Source organism: Zerene cesonia, chromosome 3, assembly GCF_012273895.1.
Source record: "Zerene cesonia ecotype Mississippi chromosome 3, Zerene_cesonia_1.1, whole genome shotgun sequence".
NCBI classification, from domain to species: Eukaryota; Metazoa; Arthropoda; class Insecta; order Lepidoptera; family Pieridae; genus Zerene; species Zerene cesonia.
Genome location: NC_052104.1, coordinates 795329 through 811600, shown reverse-complemented (window position 1 = coordinate 811600; position 16272 = coordinate 795329). Strand labels below are relative to the sequence as shown.

Here is a 16272-nt window from a genome sequence, read left to right as displayed (position 1 = left end):
AATTAGATATAAATGTGTACCTTGATCGTGTAAATAGGTAATTACGCATTGGCGAATATAATTATATTTAGTAATTTCATAATTATGAAAGAGTTTACATATATTCAAATTAAAACTAATATAACAGAGACGAAACACATACAAAACAAATATAACACAAAATATATTTGCGTGTATGTGTGTAATGCTTTTACATAAAAAACTGGACCGTTTTCAAAAATTCTTTTACCATCAGATTTCTCTTTATTGAGTGGCATCGGGATCAGTAAGCAGATAAAATCTCATTTAGCATTCTGTTGCTTTTTTGCTAGCAATTGTATATGCGATTGTGGTATGGCAACAATAAGAGCTCGAAAAAAAAATATATTTATTAACAGGATAATAAAATATTGAATGTAAATACACTGCACTGCACTGCACTTCAAACACTGCACACATGAAATAAATTGATTTTTCAATTTGTCTAAAAATTATTAACAGCACCACTGCTCAAAATGGTGAAGGAAAATAACGAAGGAAACCGTAATGGTGGAGACAGCCGAACAGTTAGACGATGTGTCATCAGCCAACCCATTCTTGGCAATTACGTTGGATTATCGCCTGAACCTCCATGTCTCTACATTGGATACAAATACGGGCTAATAATGATATAAATAGACATACAAACATAACCTTTATAATTATACAATTAAAGATTTGATTCATAAAACCCCGATGAAAGAATCCATACAAAGTTATCCAATCTTCTTGTAATTTCAGCAATCATGCTTATTCGATTAGCTACGGTTTTGAATAACTTCAATTGGACTTAGTTTTCCGCAGAACTGAGGTAATTAAATGTTAGCGTGGTATAAGTTTTAGTTGGGACAATTATGCAAGTTTTGGTTGAATGCGTCAAATGCAAATGAACCAAATAAACTGTTGGGGAATTATAAATTTATGCAGGTTGATATTCGCGTTATTTTATTTCGATTTGTGGACGCGAACAAGAAAGTTTCGTGAATTTTGAGATGTTTTCGTTGTATAATTTATTGAAGACTACCGGTCCCTCACGGCTTCATCCGTGATACGTATTTCTCTCAATAGGAACTTTACTTGTGTCTTTAGGAAAAACGTAAAAATTTGCCAAATTGGCCAAACCGCTCTCCAGTTTTAATTTGGTGATACATTTTATTTATATTACCTATGTTTATGTTATTTCATCTGTTCGTTGTTCGGCAACATTTTTATCGGGTAAATACGACCTTGCTAGAGTTATACAATCTCATTGCAAACTATAATACCAAATGTGTTAAGAGACTTCAAAAAAGAAGGAGGTTGTGTATGTATTTTATTCTTGTGTTTGTTATGTTAAAACATACAAGCTATGTCATATACTACTTACTTATAGTGGTCATAATACATATCTATACTTGTAATAGTCATAATATCTCCAGAATTACCCATACATTGTGATAACATCATCCCTACTAATATTATAAATGCGAAAGTAACTCTGTCTGTCTGTCTGTCTGTTACGCTTTCACGCCTAAACCACTGAACCAATTTTGATGTAATTTGGTATGAAGGTAGAACTGAACTTGGGAAAGGACATAGGATGCTTTTTATCGAGAAAAAAAGAGTAGAAGGAGTTGAAATAGGGAGATGAAAGCGATATAACCGTATTTCACGCGGGCGAAGCCGTGGGCGGAAAGCTAGTACTTTATATAGGACATTAACCCACTACATATTTATATGTAAACAAAAATGTTGAACTGCGAAAACATGTAGTATCAGTAGGTATCTACATAAAAAAATAGTTAAAAATTCCAACGTAAAAATACTACCCTACAGCCAGTAGCACAAACCCTAAGTGGGTTTAACCTTATTAAAGTTGAAAATAATTCAATTTCGCACGATTAAAATAAACAGAGGCCTATTCCGGGATTCTCTTTATGCGTCGTAATTCAATACCAAATAAAGTTATTATTCCGGGTCGAAAAGTTCATAAAGCTTTACCGAAAACGCAATAAATACTAAAACAATAACAAGCAACGTTAGACATTCACAAATTCGACCCGAATCACGAAGTACACCTCCCTAATGTTCCAATTTATTTCCATAAACAGAATATTTGATTGGGCCAATTTACAAATTTTCGGGCAATCGTTTCTTCAAAGGCCAATGTTTGTACTAAAAAATGAGTGGATTTGTTACAGTATATATAATAACATTTAAATAATTTTGTATGATCGTGATAATAAGCTTCTGAATAACATTAGTTTTTGGCATTCCGTAGCCTTTTACTGCGACTTCGCTGTCCGTTTGTCTTTCTATCTCTTCGTCTGTCACCATTTTTTGCATTTGCTCTTTAGCTAATTTGTATGGAACAGATTAAATCACATTTAGCAGCAAGCAAGTAGCACCAAATATTATTCTTAGTTACCAAACATAAAGAACCAATCGATTTGAAATCCACCATTTTGTTATGTCGATAGCTCTTTATTTCGTTCATAAACGTTTTTGTTCCTTCCTTTACTGATTTAAATATGTTGTAGTCACTGGAAGAGGGCCACACGCATACAATTACGCTTTAGCTCAACATCGGACATTCAATTGTTCGTTCTACAGAAAGGCTCACAATGTCAGTTCGTTCTTTACATTTCTTGTTATTATAGACAAAAATTATTGAATCGCCATGAATAGCATTTTTTCTATATATTTATGAAGTTTGGATATTATAGTGATATATATCACCATAGTATCCACCTTTTCGAGTTAAAATAGGCCTCTTCCAGGCAGGCATATCAATGCATCAGGCAGGTTAGCCCTCAAAAGTCTGCCTATTAAGTATATTATAAAGGCCAGTCCAAAATTAGTTTTGACTTTCATTAACCTATTCAAATGGAACCTAACATCTTAGCAAAAATATGATTTCGTTATTATAAATTCACAAAGCGCTAAATGTTGAAGCGTTATCTTAATTAATTTCAATGTTGCCTCGTAAAACCATTTATTATTTTCTTTTAATTTATTAATGAGCACGTTGGAAGTATATGTCTTAAAATGTTTCGTTCTGTTTTATACTTTGAAATATATAGAGCATAAATGCGTTTCAAATATTTTAATTTATAACCCATTTAATAATGAAGGCCTGATTAATTATTGATTTCATACTAAGTCTGGATATGTCTCTTACCGGGTTTTTATTATGGTACTGGCTTGCAGAAATAATCTATCTATGTAATCATTTATATTATACCATATCTATCCTATTATCAGGTAACACCAGGTCTCCACAGCGCGCAGCCTGCACCAGAAGGACTGTTCCTATCAGAGCTATTCGTGCAAGTCCACCTCTGGCCAGCGCACTATGAGAGAGGAGCCCCCATACTCCGGTGTGAGGCGAAAGTGGGAGACCTGTATAGGGACAATGCAGCCGTCGCGTTGTACTCTGCTAATAGTGACCCTAAGATAGAAAGAGGTGAGTTTTCTGCTCATGATGGATGATGATGATGAACATTAGTCAGGAGTCGAGATTTGTAAAATCAAGCTAGTAAATGTTGTAAAAACTTCTAGTTTCATCCAATAAAACATTGTATGAAGTTACCTAGTTACCCACGTTCGAGTCGAATATCGTAGTAAAATTCTTTGCCAATTTAAGTGGCTACGATGCAATATTTGTGTTTAGTTATTGACACAAGCATTTCAAAATATTTGACTACACAGAGAGTTTTATAATCCTCTTCGAAATTTCCTCAATAAATTCGGTCGTAATTTCATTTAATTCGTACAAGTACAGTTTATATTTGACTAATAAATATTATAGAAATATTTCTTCGATGTTTAATAATACTAAACTCTCAACTTTTACGATCAACGTGAATAACGCCGACTACAATAACTCCTCAGTAAAATCTAAATATAAGAACAGAGTCCCTCTGTGCCGCAGGAAATTGTCTTCGCAAATGATCCCGCAGGTCATAATGCACGCTCTCAATGACCTCTTTGCTAATCTTATTGCTCTGGTTTCCTGTTTAATACGGACGTGTATCATATTATTGCGGGGTGTACTGGGAATTCATACGTTGCGAATCCGCTACATTCACATTCCGTTAAGTGGATATTTCATAATATCGGGGTTAAAGGTCGGAAGTTATATGTAGTGATGATGATATTTTCTTTTCTATTTTTATGTGAAGGTTTCAGTGATTGCATTTCTTTGTTTTTTTTTATGTCATAGCGGGCAGGTGAGCTGGTGTTTCGCCTGATGGTAAGCGATCACCACCGCCTATGAACATTCACAAATTCTCTGTGAGCGCGCTGCCCGCTTTAAGGGATAAGGGATAAGGAAAGAAGGAATGGATTGGGAACGGTGAGGAAAAGTAAACTGGAACCTGTCCCCCCACTCAGCGTACGAAACACAGTAATGCTACTATTTCTATGCTACTATTTCACGCTGCTTCAATATGTGGTACTTCCCGGTGCGAACTGGAGCAATTTGGTACTTTTTTTTAATTGAATGTATGTATACGAGTTGAGATAGATTTATCCTAGGATCAATTGTTACATTTTCATAGCATCTCAAGTTTCTCAAGAAACCTTTCCCTCTCTCTATTAAAACAATGTGCTATAAAATATAGTGAACAACTTCTCGAAGTCATAATTTTTCAACCATCTCCCTTGGCAATTGATTTTAAATTGAATGTATGCTAAAATAAAGTGTTTTTTTCAGTAACCTCGCCGGGAACCGGAGCCAAATTGCAAGTGTGCCAAATTTTAATTCTACTATGTATCATCGTGTGGGCTAACAATACATAGAGTATATATGTCCTATGTGTCCTGAGAGAAAACCGATGCTGTAGAGTAAAGAAACAAAATAAATGGAAAATTAGCGAAACATCAACAGTCCCATTGATATATTTTATGGAAGCGAAGAAACAGCTTTAGTAGGTACATGACTAAAATTGTATATTTCACAAACAGTGACAATTTAAAAGAATACCGTTAAGGATGGAATTAAGGACTCCTTGTTTGATTTTACGCGAGTATGTATAATATTTAGAAATTTAATACTTTTTAACAGATTTTAAACGCGATTTATTCATCATATTATTTTGTCTCCCCGTTACACTGTGTTCGAAACGTCGGGTTAATTAATATAATAAATAAATGGCGTTTAAAATCTGTTCAAAAGTATTCAGTTTCGGAATTAACAATATTAACAGGAATAAAGGAACGTTATAATTTTAGACGCCGTACCTGATGGCAATGAAATCTCTTAAGAGCGACGATTACTAGAATTTTTTAACTCTAGTTGTATATAGGCGGTTTTAGTTAACAGCGTTTGTCCATTAAAATCCGAGGTGTTTTGTAACTTTTCCTTTCCCGCCATTATGGCCGCTCTGTGTCGGTATACTAAGGCATTTATATATAAAAATTCTTCAATCCCTTAAGATATGGATACTATTCCATACTGCGCTTATATAAATCATGAGATACGTGATGGCATTTTGAATGTAGATATTTTATGCCACTGATATGACTATACTACCACTAAGAATTGGAAATCAAGTTAATGGATTTCGTATGTTTCTGAGTACCTTTATTTAGTTTAAAACGTATGAGATAATCTGTGGACATGTAATTGGCACTCTGGATATGTAACTAGACATTTTATTATAATATAAGGTTTGAAAAACCAGTTTCAATGTAAATATGTTAATTTGTTTTGTTGTATTGTTAGTTAAATTAAAAAATTAGGAATTCGTGGTATAACCCAGGTTCACTTTTAATTTAATATGGTGCAAATCGTCAATCTTGGGTAAATAAATTGTAAATATTGTTGTTAAATGGAAAAACCTTTCGTTACAATTAACGTTTTCTTGATATAAAGTATCAAAATTTTATAAAAAACGAAAAGCAACAAATTGTTCCATACTCAAAATATTTTTACAGTTTATTTTCTAAGTTATTTATAAAATATATAAGCAATTTTCTTTCTAAAAAGGCGAACCAAATGGAAACAAGAAATCTTCAGACATGTTAACTAAATATATATAACTGAAAGGCCGGCAAAGCACTTGTAAAACCTCTAGTGTTGCAAGTGTTTATGGGCGGTGGTGACCATTTAACATCAGGTGGCCAAACTACTCCTTTGCTTGCCCTGCCATAAAAAAAAATAAAAAAATTATTTCTCTTGATGTATTAGTAAAATAATGCACGTTATCGGATCAGCCTATTTCAGAAAATAAATTAAGCCAACTATGAGTTGCTCATTACTTAAAACAAAACAATGTAGTTATTCATTTCCGAGTGGGTAATGCGCTTGAACATACCCGAGCCCCTGAGAAAAGGCTTACGGCAGACTCCCACAGACCTATGAGGAGGCATACAGGTGTAGAACTACACTATGTTTATTTATATTGTGGTAGTCGAGCACGCTTCGGCACGAATTGGGCCAGCTCGCACCGGGGAAGTACCACACCCCCACAGAAGACCAGCGTGAAATAGCATACTGCTGTGTTTCGTTCGGTGAGTGGGGGAGCCGGAGGCCCATTTCCCTTGCCTTACCCGTCCCATTCCTTTCCTTTATTCCTCTAATCAATCCTTTCCCATTTCCTTTTCAATTTGAAGTCGGCAATCCATTTGAAGAGACGTAAGGTCTGCAAACGACCTTACGCCTCTCCAAATGTTCATGGGCGGTGGTAGCGCTTACCATCAGGCGACCCACCAGCTCCATTGCCGACGGTGACATAAAAAAAAAAAAATGTTCAATCAAGCTGTTCGCAATGTCGATGTTATTTAGGTAGAATGAAGAAGAATCGAAAGTACGGTTTTCTCTCAGAATGTCTGAAGGTATTGTAACATATTTTATATAGATATAACATAGTTGTAACCAATTCGAAATGGATTGTGAATTTAATAGTACTGTACCTAAACGAGCTGCTAACTATACCAAAGAATGTAAAGACTAAGATATTGTTGATTTAATACAAATTATATGTCGAATGTGTGTTTTATTTTTGATCCTGTTTGAAAATTTCTAATTAATTGTATGATGCATTTTTGACGTAAAACTTTGTCATCACCATCATTTTATATGTTCCCACTGCAGCGACACGGGCGTCCTATGAGGGTTCAGGCTATAATTTGCCTGGCCAAGTGCGGGTTGGGTGATGACGTCGAACTATTTTAAGCATGTTAGTTCCCTCACGATATTTCCATCCGTTTGAAGCAGTGGTAATGAAAATAATGTGCAGATATATAGAAAATTCAAATTATTAGTTATTCTTTATTAAAATTGAAAGTCCGCCCGTCTGTACTATGTTAAGAAAAAGGAATCCTTATTAGGATGTGACGGCAGACGTGCTCCCTATCTAATGTAAGCTCTTCCGCCAAATGGCTTTCTTAATATAATTGATGATTAGCATAGGAACGTTTATCTGATGAGTTCAGAGTTCAATCCTTTGAAAACACACGAATACCAGGAGTAAAAATTCTTAGTGTAACTACAAAAATAATTCATTTTTTTATGTTCTTGTTAGCAAAGAAGCTTTTATCTTAATAAATAAATTAATAGGAATTCAAATCTACCATATTATATGGCGTCAGTAATATATGCAGACAAAATTATCGCCAGAAAATTTAAATTGCACACCCAAAGTACGTATTCCCAAGAGCAAATACCACAAAAACATTATAGAACTTTATTACTACAACAAATTAAAAGTAAAAACATTGCAGCGATCCAATGAAAAGCGTTTACATGTAAAATTTCCAGTCAAATTACGAAACATGCCGTTACTAAAGTACTTCTGACACGTAAACCGAATTTAATCGGAGTTCCGAACTTCGAGGCAAGGAAAAATAATATTCCGCCAAAGTTTTCGCATTAAACTGCTTTATTATTCACAAAATGCTGAGTTTGACCGTTTATGGCATTAAGAATGCAGGGCGTAACGTGTTTCAATTATAAATATTGTTTGTTATTACGCTTCATGAAGGCTCGTGGTTTTTACTTTACTTCGCCTTAAATCAAATCTTTTAGTATATTATCTTAGTATACTTACTTTTCTTTTAATGTAAAGGCATGTTTGACTCTGTTTCAGAAAAGGCTAAGCGATTTACTATAACTATATTAATTGCAATATAAATAAATCCCTATAAAATTACTATGTTGCTTGAAGAGTTATTGAATAATAATTACAATTATATATCGTATTTAAGGATATTTTTAATCGTTAAAAGAAATTTATAGTGGCTACTAATGTTTAGTTTATTTCAGTATGAATAAAAATCTAAATCAAAATAGACCGTAAAATGTACACCATTTATTAGCTACACAAAGTTAGGTCCAGATAATTAGTACGTTCCGAAAGGCTAAATACAGTTGCGCTCATCAAAAACCCGCGTAAGTAGTTGTTTTGCTTCGTAACGATACAGAATTTTTATTACCCTCACTTCAGAAGGGTTTCGGGTCAAGAGCCCTCACTGTCCATATGACGAGGGAATCTTTTTGCTCAACTTGTGGCCTTTTACAACTAGCCAGCTGGAGTACCCTCACTTTTGTGAAGGATTCGGCGAAATGTTATAGAGTTGCACACTCACTTGAGGCTAGAAACTCAATATACAAAGAGTGAGAATCATGAATTGTATGAGTGTAATATGATTATTGAATAGTCCTTATCAGTTCCTCTTCTTGCGGAAGTTTAGTGATTCTCGTATAAGGTATAAGAAGAGTATTTTCTTATGTTTGATTTTACGCGAGTATTATACATTTAGAAATTAAAAACTTTTTAGCGGATTTTAAACGCGATTTATTCATTATAGTCTTCAGTCCAGAGACCATGCTCGCTGTAAAGTGTTCGAAACGTTAGGCTAATAATATAATGAATAAATCGCGTTTAAAATCCGTTAAAAAGTTTTTAATTTCTACACGTATAAGTAACATCAAACATTTATCAATAAAAATTTAGAGTTGAGATGACTAGTATTGGATACAATTACCTATAAAGTCTATCCGTTACTAACCTTTGCCCGCGGTTTCACATGCGTCAGATATGGAGTAGTTTATTATTAAATACATAAATCTTCCTCTTGAATCACTCTATCTATTAAAAATAACCATCAAAATTTAAAGATACATACATACATAAAGACAGCCGCGGGAAGCGATTTTATACTATGTTGGGAAGATTCTATTATTTTATATATGTGAAATGCATTTGCCCCCGACCCCACAAAGAAAAGGGTATTCGCACATTATTGCAAAACGATTCAATTTAATACCGCGAGGTTTTCAGGTAACATCTGTGGCTGATATTTGAATTACTGTCGCCTACTCACTTTCCTCTTTATACAAATACGGGAAATATGGGAATATGGGAAATAGAAAACACGTAGGTACGGTTAATAGCAGTTATTGCTTTTAAGCAATTGCTTCTAGGAACCATACACGTGGTATTTTAGTCGATATTAAGTCACTGATTTCATGAGTTTTATATTTTTATTATATTATTTCTGTCGACAATTCGAACACTTTCCAGTGGATTACGGGGAGTCTTACTAATAGATTGAATAAAATGAATTTAGTATCCGTAAAATTTATATGTATAATATTGACGTGAAGTCAACACAATACTTTTGAAGACAAATCAAATATATAATCCTGCGTGTAATATACCAGTTTAAAAATTATTTGGTTGCATTACTTATAAACTTCTATGTTGAGTTGTAAATTCCATATTTTTCTAATAAAACATACATGAAAGTACATGAAGTTTAACTAAAACACGTATGGTTACAATACAATTTCTCAGTACTTCTAAACATCCCGGCAACGGGCAGCCGCCGAGGGGGTCGCGGACGTATTTTAACCAGCTCCCGTGGCCCCTTCACTCAAGTGGCTAGACGGAACACAGTGGGGTTTTGGTCGGTAAGAATCCGACATAACCCACGGCTCCATCCCCGGGGGCCGTGGGTATCTATGCAAGATTTTCCCACTATAAAAAAAAGTACTTCTAAACATATTCATAAGAAAACATCTCTTTCAAAATACATTAACTTTCTTACTTTCAAAAAGTTCACAAGCCACAACAAATTGTAGACAAAGATGCGGTGGATCTAGACTAAGCCCTCAGCTTAGCCAGTCTCGCCCTGAACCGCTATTTCATAATAAGTTTCGCTCCAAGAAACCACGAGAAATAATTCAAACGGAATTAAATTTACATAAAATATTTGACAATTATCAAACTTCATAAATAGAAGTTCTATTTATTTAATCTTGAGAAATATAAAAGAATATCTTCTCCTCTCTATTCTTTCGGTGTCATGTCATGATAACTGGATGACCGAGAGGTCATACGTTGCAACTTTCAAATCCCGCCTCGCATTCAATTTTCTACATTCGTTTAAAATTTCCCATTTATACGCAATTGTTTGCTATAGAACTAAATTTAAATCATCTTACTAATATTTTGAAAATGCCGAGATAGATAGCGCGGTGTATGTTACCGTCAGCCCATATTGGAATGGATCTATATGATACTAACTATTAAGTACAGAGATAGTTTATTGTCTATACCATTTACCCGGGACCTCTTTACCCGCATAACGAAAGAGCGAGCCGCGGGCCTCACCTGGATTATTTCGTATAAATAAACAGATTGATTATTAAAAAGTAAGTACGTACATTTTAACTAAAATAAAAAATTTATTTCATGATTTTCCTGTCGGCTTTTCTCTGTATAAAATTTCCGAACCAGTGACACCTAATTGTTTAGTAAAGATACAAAAGCGGCCCTTAAATAAGTCTAGATGAATGAACAAATATGTAAATAACAACAAGTCTAGCATCAAATATAACGGAGTAAATACAATTAAACCTAATACGTATTACAAGAATCACGCTGAGCCATAATAAAGGACTGACGTATATTCCTTCGCAATCTCTATTTGAATAACCTAATACCATCAGAATTGTGTGGCGATGAATAAGAACCTTCTGCTGTACCCTAAGAGCGAATGTGATTCATTATAAAAACTCGGAAATCTCGCTAGGTAATAACTCAACGAGTAATGCGCACGTTTCCACAGCATACGATAAGCATAATTAATAGATGCTGGAATTTCAATTGTTTCTTGGGGAAAGGTGAATATGATATGAGCAAGAATGTGTAGGACTTATTAAAATTTAATATGTATTTCAATTAAAGACGTCTATTTAAAAAACTATATTCACTAATAGGTAAATAATTCTTATTCGGACCGATTTTTAGTTTTCTAATACAGGCACGAAATTTTCTAGGATTTCTCGGAATTCTTTGTACCCAAACGGTTCACCAAACATCTTAATCGGTTCAGTGGTTTATCCGTGAATAAAATATAGATAGACCGACAGAATAATATCAACGTAAGGGATTATTCAAAAACACACCTACTTCAATTATCTCACTATATCAAGATATAGAAAACCTGATGTTCCGAACAAAAGATATGATTATCAAAGGAAAACATCTACACATCATCAAAATGAAGATATTGAGATTGTTTATTATATACCCTAATAATATTAACAATAAATTGCTATATCCGCCCATTCTACACTACGCAATTTAACCCCAAACTTAAGTTTGAACTATGGGAAGCATGACAGCATCCATGTACGTATTTCAACACAATTTCGTCATAAACATCGTCATTGTTCCAAATTTCTCGAAATTTCTAGAAATTTCTCGTGCTACAGTGGGAACAGTTGCGACGTCTGTGAAATACCCGAGGGCATTATTAACACATCGAGGTATCTTGCCAGGACTCATTCATTTTTCAAACGTACGAGCTGTTCGGTTGCAAGCATTATTTTTATGCATTTACGGTATAGAAATATCGCTTTTAAACGAGTTATTACAGAGAATTTGTTGTGAAAACAAAGATTATTGGAGATAGTTTATAAAATGAGTAGAGTAGTAGTTATATTATTTCAGAATCACTGTGTGAGAAATATCTCTTTTTTGTCTGTTACATATATAGGTACATTAATTGTGAACAGAAGAAGATATATTTTACATAGAATTAACTGTCCTTTTGGAGACATCTTATTAATAAATATACTTTCTATTTAGCATAATATATAAACTATAAAGTTTAAAGTTAATTTCTTCTTACAATCCAAATACATCCTACACTAAAAACCAACAAAACTATACATGGTTGAAGCTGGAACAAATTTCCGAATGCCGTGCACAGACACATCTCGCTTGTAATCTTTGAGTCTTGTAATTACTGTGTATTATATGGATGAAATCTTATCACGCGACTGCGTCACGCAATCACGAAGCAACTAGACCGTCATGCAGCATGACACGCGTGCTTGATATTTATGTTATATCGATGCTGACCAACAAAAGTTATATAGAGAGGGATTTTAGTTCGTTTTTTTACCAATTTTTTTTTGCCATGAGCTGTGCTAGTGGTCCGCTTGATGGTGAACGACCACCGCCGCCCATGAACAATCGGAGAGGTAGTGCTGCGAATGCGCTGCCCGCTTTTAAGGGTAAGGATTGACGACTACAAAGGAGGAATGGACTGGGCAGGATGAGGAAAAGTCCTTGGGCTTCCAATGCTATTTCACGCCGGTTTTCTATAAAGATGTAGTACTTCCCCGGTGCGAGCTGGCTCAATTTGTGCCGAAGAGATAAAATCAATTCGTTTCTAAAATTAATATAAAGCAAATTTATCCGTAAGCTTTCTTTCATTATCGTCATCCTGGATGGATCCAAGCAGCGAACATATAATGGCAATTTAGCTAAAGGCCTAAGTTAATTGTTTGGTTTGGAAACAATTCTGATGACCCTGTATTTGATTACCATCCCAGACTGAGTATATTTTGCTGCTTCGTGGCATATATAGGATGCATATAACGGCTTCGCTCGCGTAGTCAAAGGTAATTGCCATAGGAATTAGATGTTTCTCTTGGGAAAAGAGTAGCCTATGTCATTTTTTTGGCTTCTTAACTATCTGTAGACGCGAAAATCAAAATATAAGCTTTCTTAATTATTGTAACATTATTATTCATTCTCGTCGTTTTTCTTCGCTTCATCAGAGCATCAGAGCATAAGAGTATCCGACATAAAATAGTAGTGTCGAAGCATTATTAGTTATTACTTTAAACTAAAACTTATTGCATCCAGCAGTAAATTCTTTTATGACCTAGCCACGGTCAGCGTATATAAATCCAAGTGGATTTGTGTTCCTTGTGCTGACTTCAGCAAAATATTTTAGCGCTGGCGATTTGGGATCATATTCAATTTATTATATTGCTGCGCTGTAAATAATATTAAAAAGTTAAAAGGTCTTATGAGGTCAAATGAAGTGCTTAGAAGTGCTTTTTGTATATATATTTAGAAATGTACAACTAAGTTGGTAAAAACTCCAATTTTTCTGAAAATCAGGAAGAAGTTGCAGGCCCGTTGATGTGTACGTATTCAGACATATATATATACAGATTTTAAGGACAAAACTCTAAAAAGTCTGTTTGCCTTCTTATTTAAATACCCCATAGTTTTACTTCTATTTCAATATAATAAAAATACCTTTTACAAAGAAAGAAATAATACTAAGTAAAGATAATTTTGTAAAAAGTTTACAAAGCTCCCAATTCACTACCACTAAAAACCCATTCCACCATTTTTGTACACACAATACACATTTAGTACGATGAGCCTCGCTGTGATGCATTTAGTACATTGACTCTTACTTACGATACATATGTTTGTGAAGTTGAAATAACTCCGTGGCGGAAGAGCGTCCCTTTACAATGTATTGTTTCCTTAAAAGGGTATAACAATCACATCAAATGAGTACACATAGGTCAAAACAATACATTTAGATTTTACAAAAACACATTTAACATGAATATTGGAACGCATATCGAAGTTTCTAAATGTAGAATTATGCCTGTATATATGTTGTTTCGGCTAGACTTGATTGAAGCTTGATAAAGATAGTTAAAGGACCATAATATCCATACATGGGCAATATCATTTTCAAATTTAGCACAGCAAACATGAGGAGAAGATCATGATTGTATGTGGTAGTCGAGCACGCTTCGGCACGAATTGGGCCAGCTCGCACCGGGGAAGTACCACACCCGCCGAGAGCCGGAGGCCCATATCCTTTTACTTCCCCTTTCCAGTCCTTTCCTTTATTCCTCTCGCCAATCCTTTCTTAATCCCTTCCCAATTTAAAGTCGGCAATCCATTTGTAGAGGCGTAAGGTCTGTAATTGACTTTACGCCTCTACAAATGTTCATGGGCGGTGGTAACGCTTACCATTAGGCGTCCCACCAGCTCCATTGCCGACTGTGACATAAAAAAAAAAAATGAATTATAGAATGAAGTTATGTTTGAAAATAAATGGTTTGCCTATAGAAGACGCGTGCGTAATCTCAAGCGTGGAATTAATTAAAACATCACAACGCTCTAAGCGCTATATTAGCTATATTATAACACTTCATCACAAAAGTACCTACTTAAAAAATTATAGCACCAAAGTACACAAGAACTCATAACAAACCAACTCCAACGTAATTTTATCCACTCAAAACTTCATAACCGTTTGAAGCGAACCAGCTAAACTTAATTAAACAAAACTATCCATTAATAATTTTATACCATCAGTGAAGAATAACAATTTGAGCGAACCAGGGAGCTGGGTAAATACTCTGGGAAGATTAAGTACAATTTAAATAGTGTTTTACGTATATTTTACGAAATGTAAAACTGATATTACGTTGAATGAGTTAGATGTTAGTATACTTTAGATTGGATCCGTAGAAACTGGATTGAAATCAAATATGAAGGAACATACTTTTATTACTGAACAATCGTGTGCTTGATAATATTTTATTATTAATCTAAATGTTAATTTTTTATATATTAGTCGTTGCAGCCTTTTAGGACGTCCACTGTTGGACATAGGCCTAAAAGGCATTTTTTATTTATTATTGATTCGTAATATCATAAAAAAGTTGTTGAGTTCGGTGAGGTGTGAAATTGTGAATTTATAGTTTTAATAATATTAAAAAATTGTGTATTTCAAAGAGAATAACGATAGTAAAGCAGTATACAATAATCATCACAATTGTCATTTAAATAAAACCTCTTGATTGTGGTTACTAATTGTACAATGTTGATTTATTCTTCGTTTTATTAATTATAATGACAGTTACTTTAAAATAATTCATCTCATTTATTATGGATAAATCAACCCAGTAAATCCTTGCCAGTACCAAAATAAATTGTAAAACTATTAGCATCACAATCGGATTCCATTACGCGCTATTTGGTTCCAAAACACGTACACATTGAATAGCGATTAATCCAAACAATGTTTTAAATCAAAATTCCGAATTATGTCCTAGACCACTCACAACAAGGGTTGTATCAGAGGCATTCATCAAAACTTGGGAATTAGCTCCCTTGGCTAATTAAACCTGAGAAGGTAACCCGAAGCCGGGATCTTGCGCAAATATTGAGTTGGATCCAAAGTTTTATTATTACGACTTTATTGGCGGCTAATATCCCTTTGTACAGAAAGTTGATTTAGAATTTGGAGGCACGTTTTGCCCCGTAATTTTCGGAGATTCGCCGAAGCGGCACTTCAATAACTTGATTTTCAACATTTTATTAGTGAATTTTATTGAAAAAGTACGGAGTGATGGCAGTTTAATTTTATTTGGAGGGTTCTGCTTTCGTTTTACGAGTGAGTAGACAGTATTGCGACGAATAATATAGGTCTGGTTAGCACCATCTGTCAAATGTCACAGAGCCAAATAATAATGGAATTCTTTGTTTATATAATCAAAAAATATAAAACATTTATGCGTTATACAATTTCCGTCTGAAATAGTCTCCCTTCCATCAGTTTTCTACGATTCTTTTAAGTATTTTAGAAGAAAATGCAATAATAAATTTAATGCACGAGATAAACTAGTTAGAACTTATATGGGTTTTATCAACATTGTCTGCTGATTTTATTTATCTCCTGTTTGTACTCTTCTTGTAAAGGTGCACAATAAAGAGTTTTTGATTGATTGATTGATTGTCCTATAATGTAGCAAGTGAGTTTTATTTCATTATAATATTACGTTCATAAATTGTTTGTCGCTATAATGTTTACTTTGTACAAGCTATAGAGTTGGATATATCACGGGTCTCAAACTATCTTTCCAAACATTCAAATCAGTTGAGTGGTTTAGAAGAAGAGTGAAGAGAAGAAGGTGAAGAAGAGACA

At 34.2% G+C, this 16272-nt stretch overlaps 1 protein-coding gene across 2 annotated transcripts in view; it reads left to right on the top strand.

Annotated features, from left to right (window-relative positions):
* The window catches only part of LOC119839479, a 62293-nt gene extending 57257 nt beyond the window's left edge, over positions 1 to 5036 (top strand). For both annotated transcript variants that reach the window (XM_038365759.1, XM_038365760.1), the window contains exons 7-8: positions 3262 to 3463; positions 4715 to 5036. In XM_038365759.1, coding sequence (XP_038221687.1) covers positions 3262 to 3463; positions 4715 to 4800 — 288 coding nt within the window. In that variant the 3' untranslated portion in view covers positions 4801 to 5036. The remainder of the gene's footprint in view (positions 1 to 3261; positions 3464 to 4714) is intronic.
* Positions 5037 to 16272: the final 11236 nt, after the last annotated feature.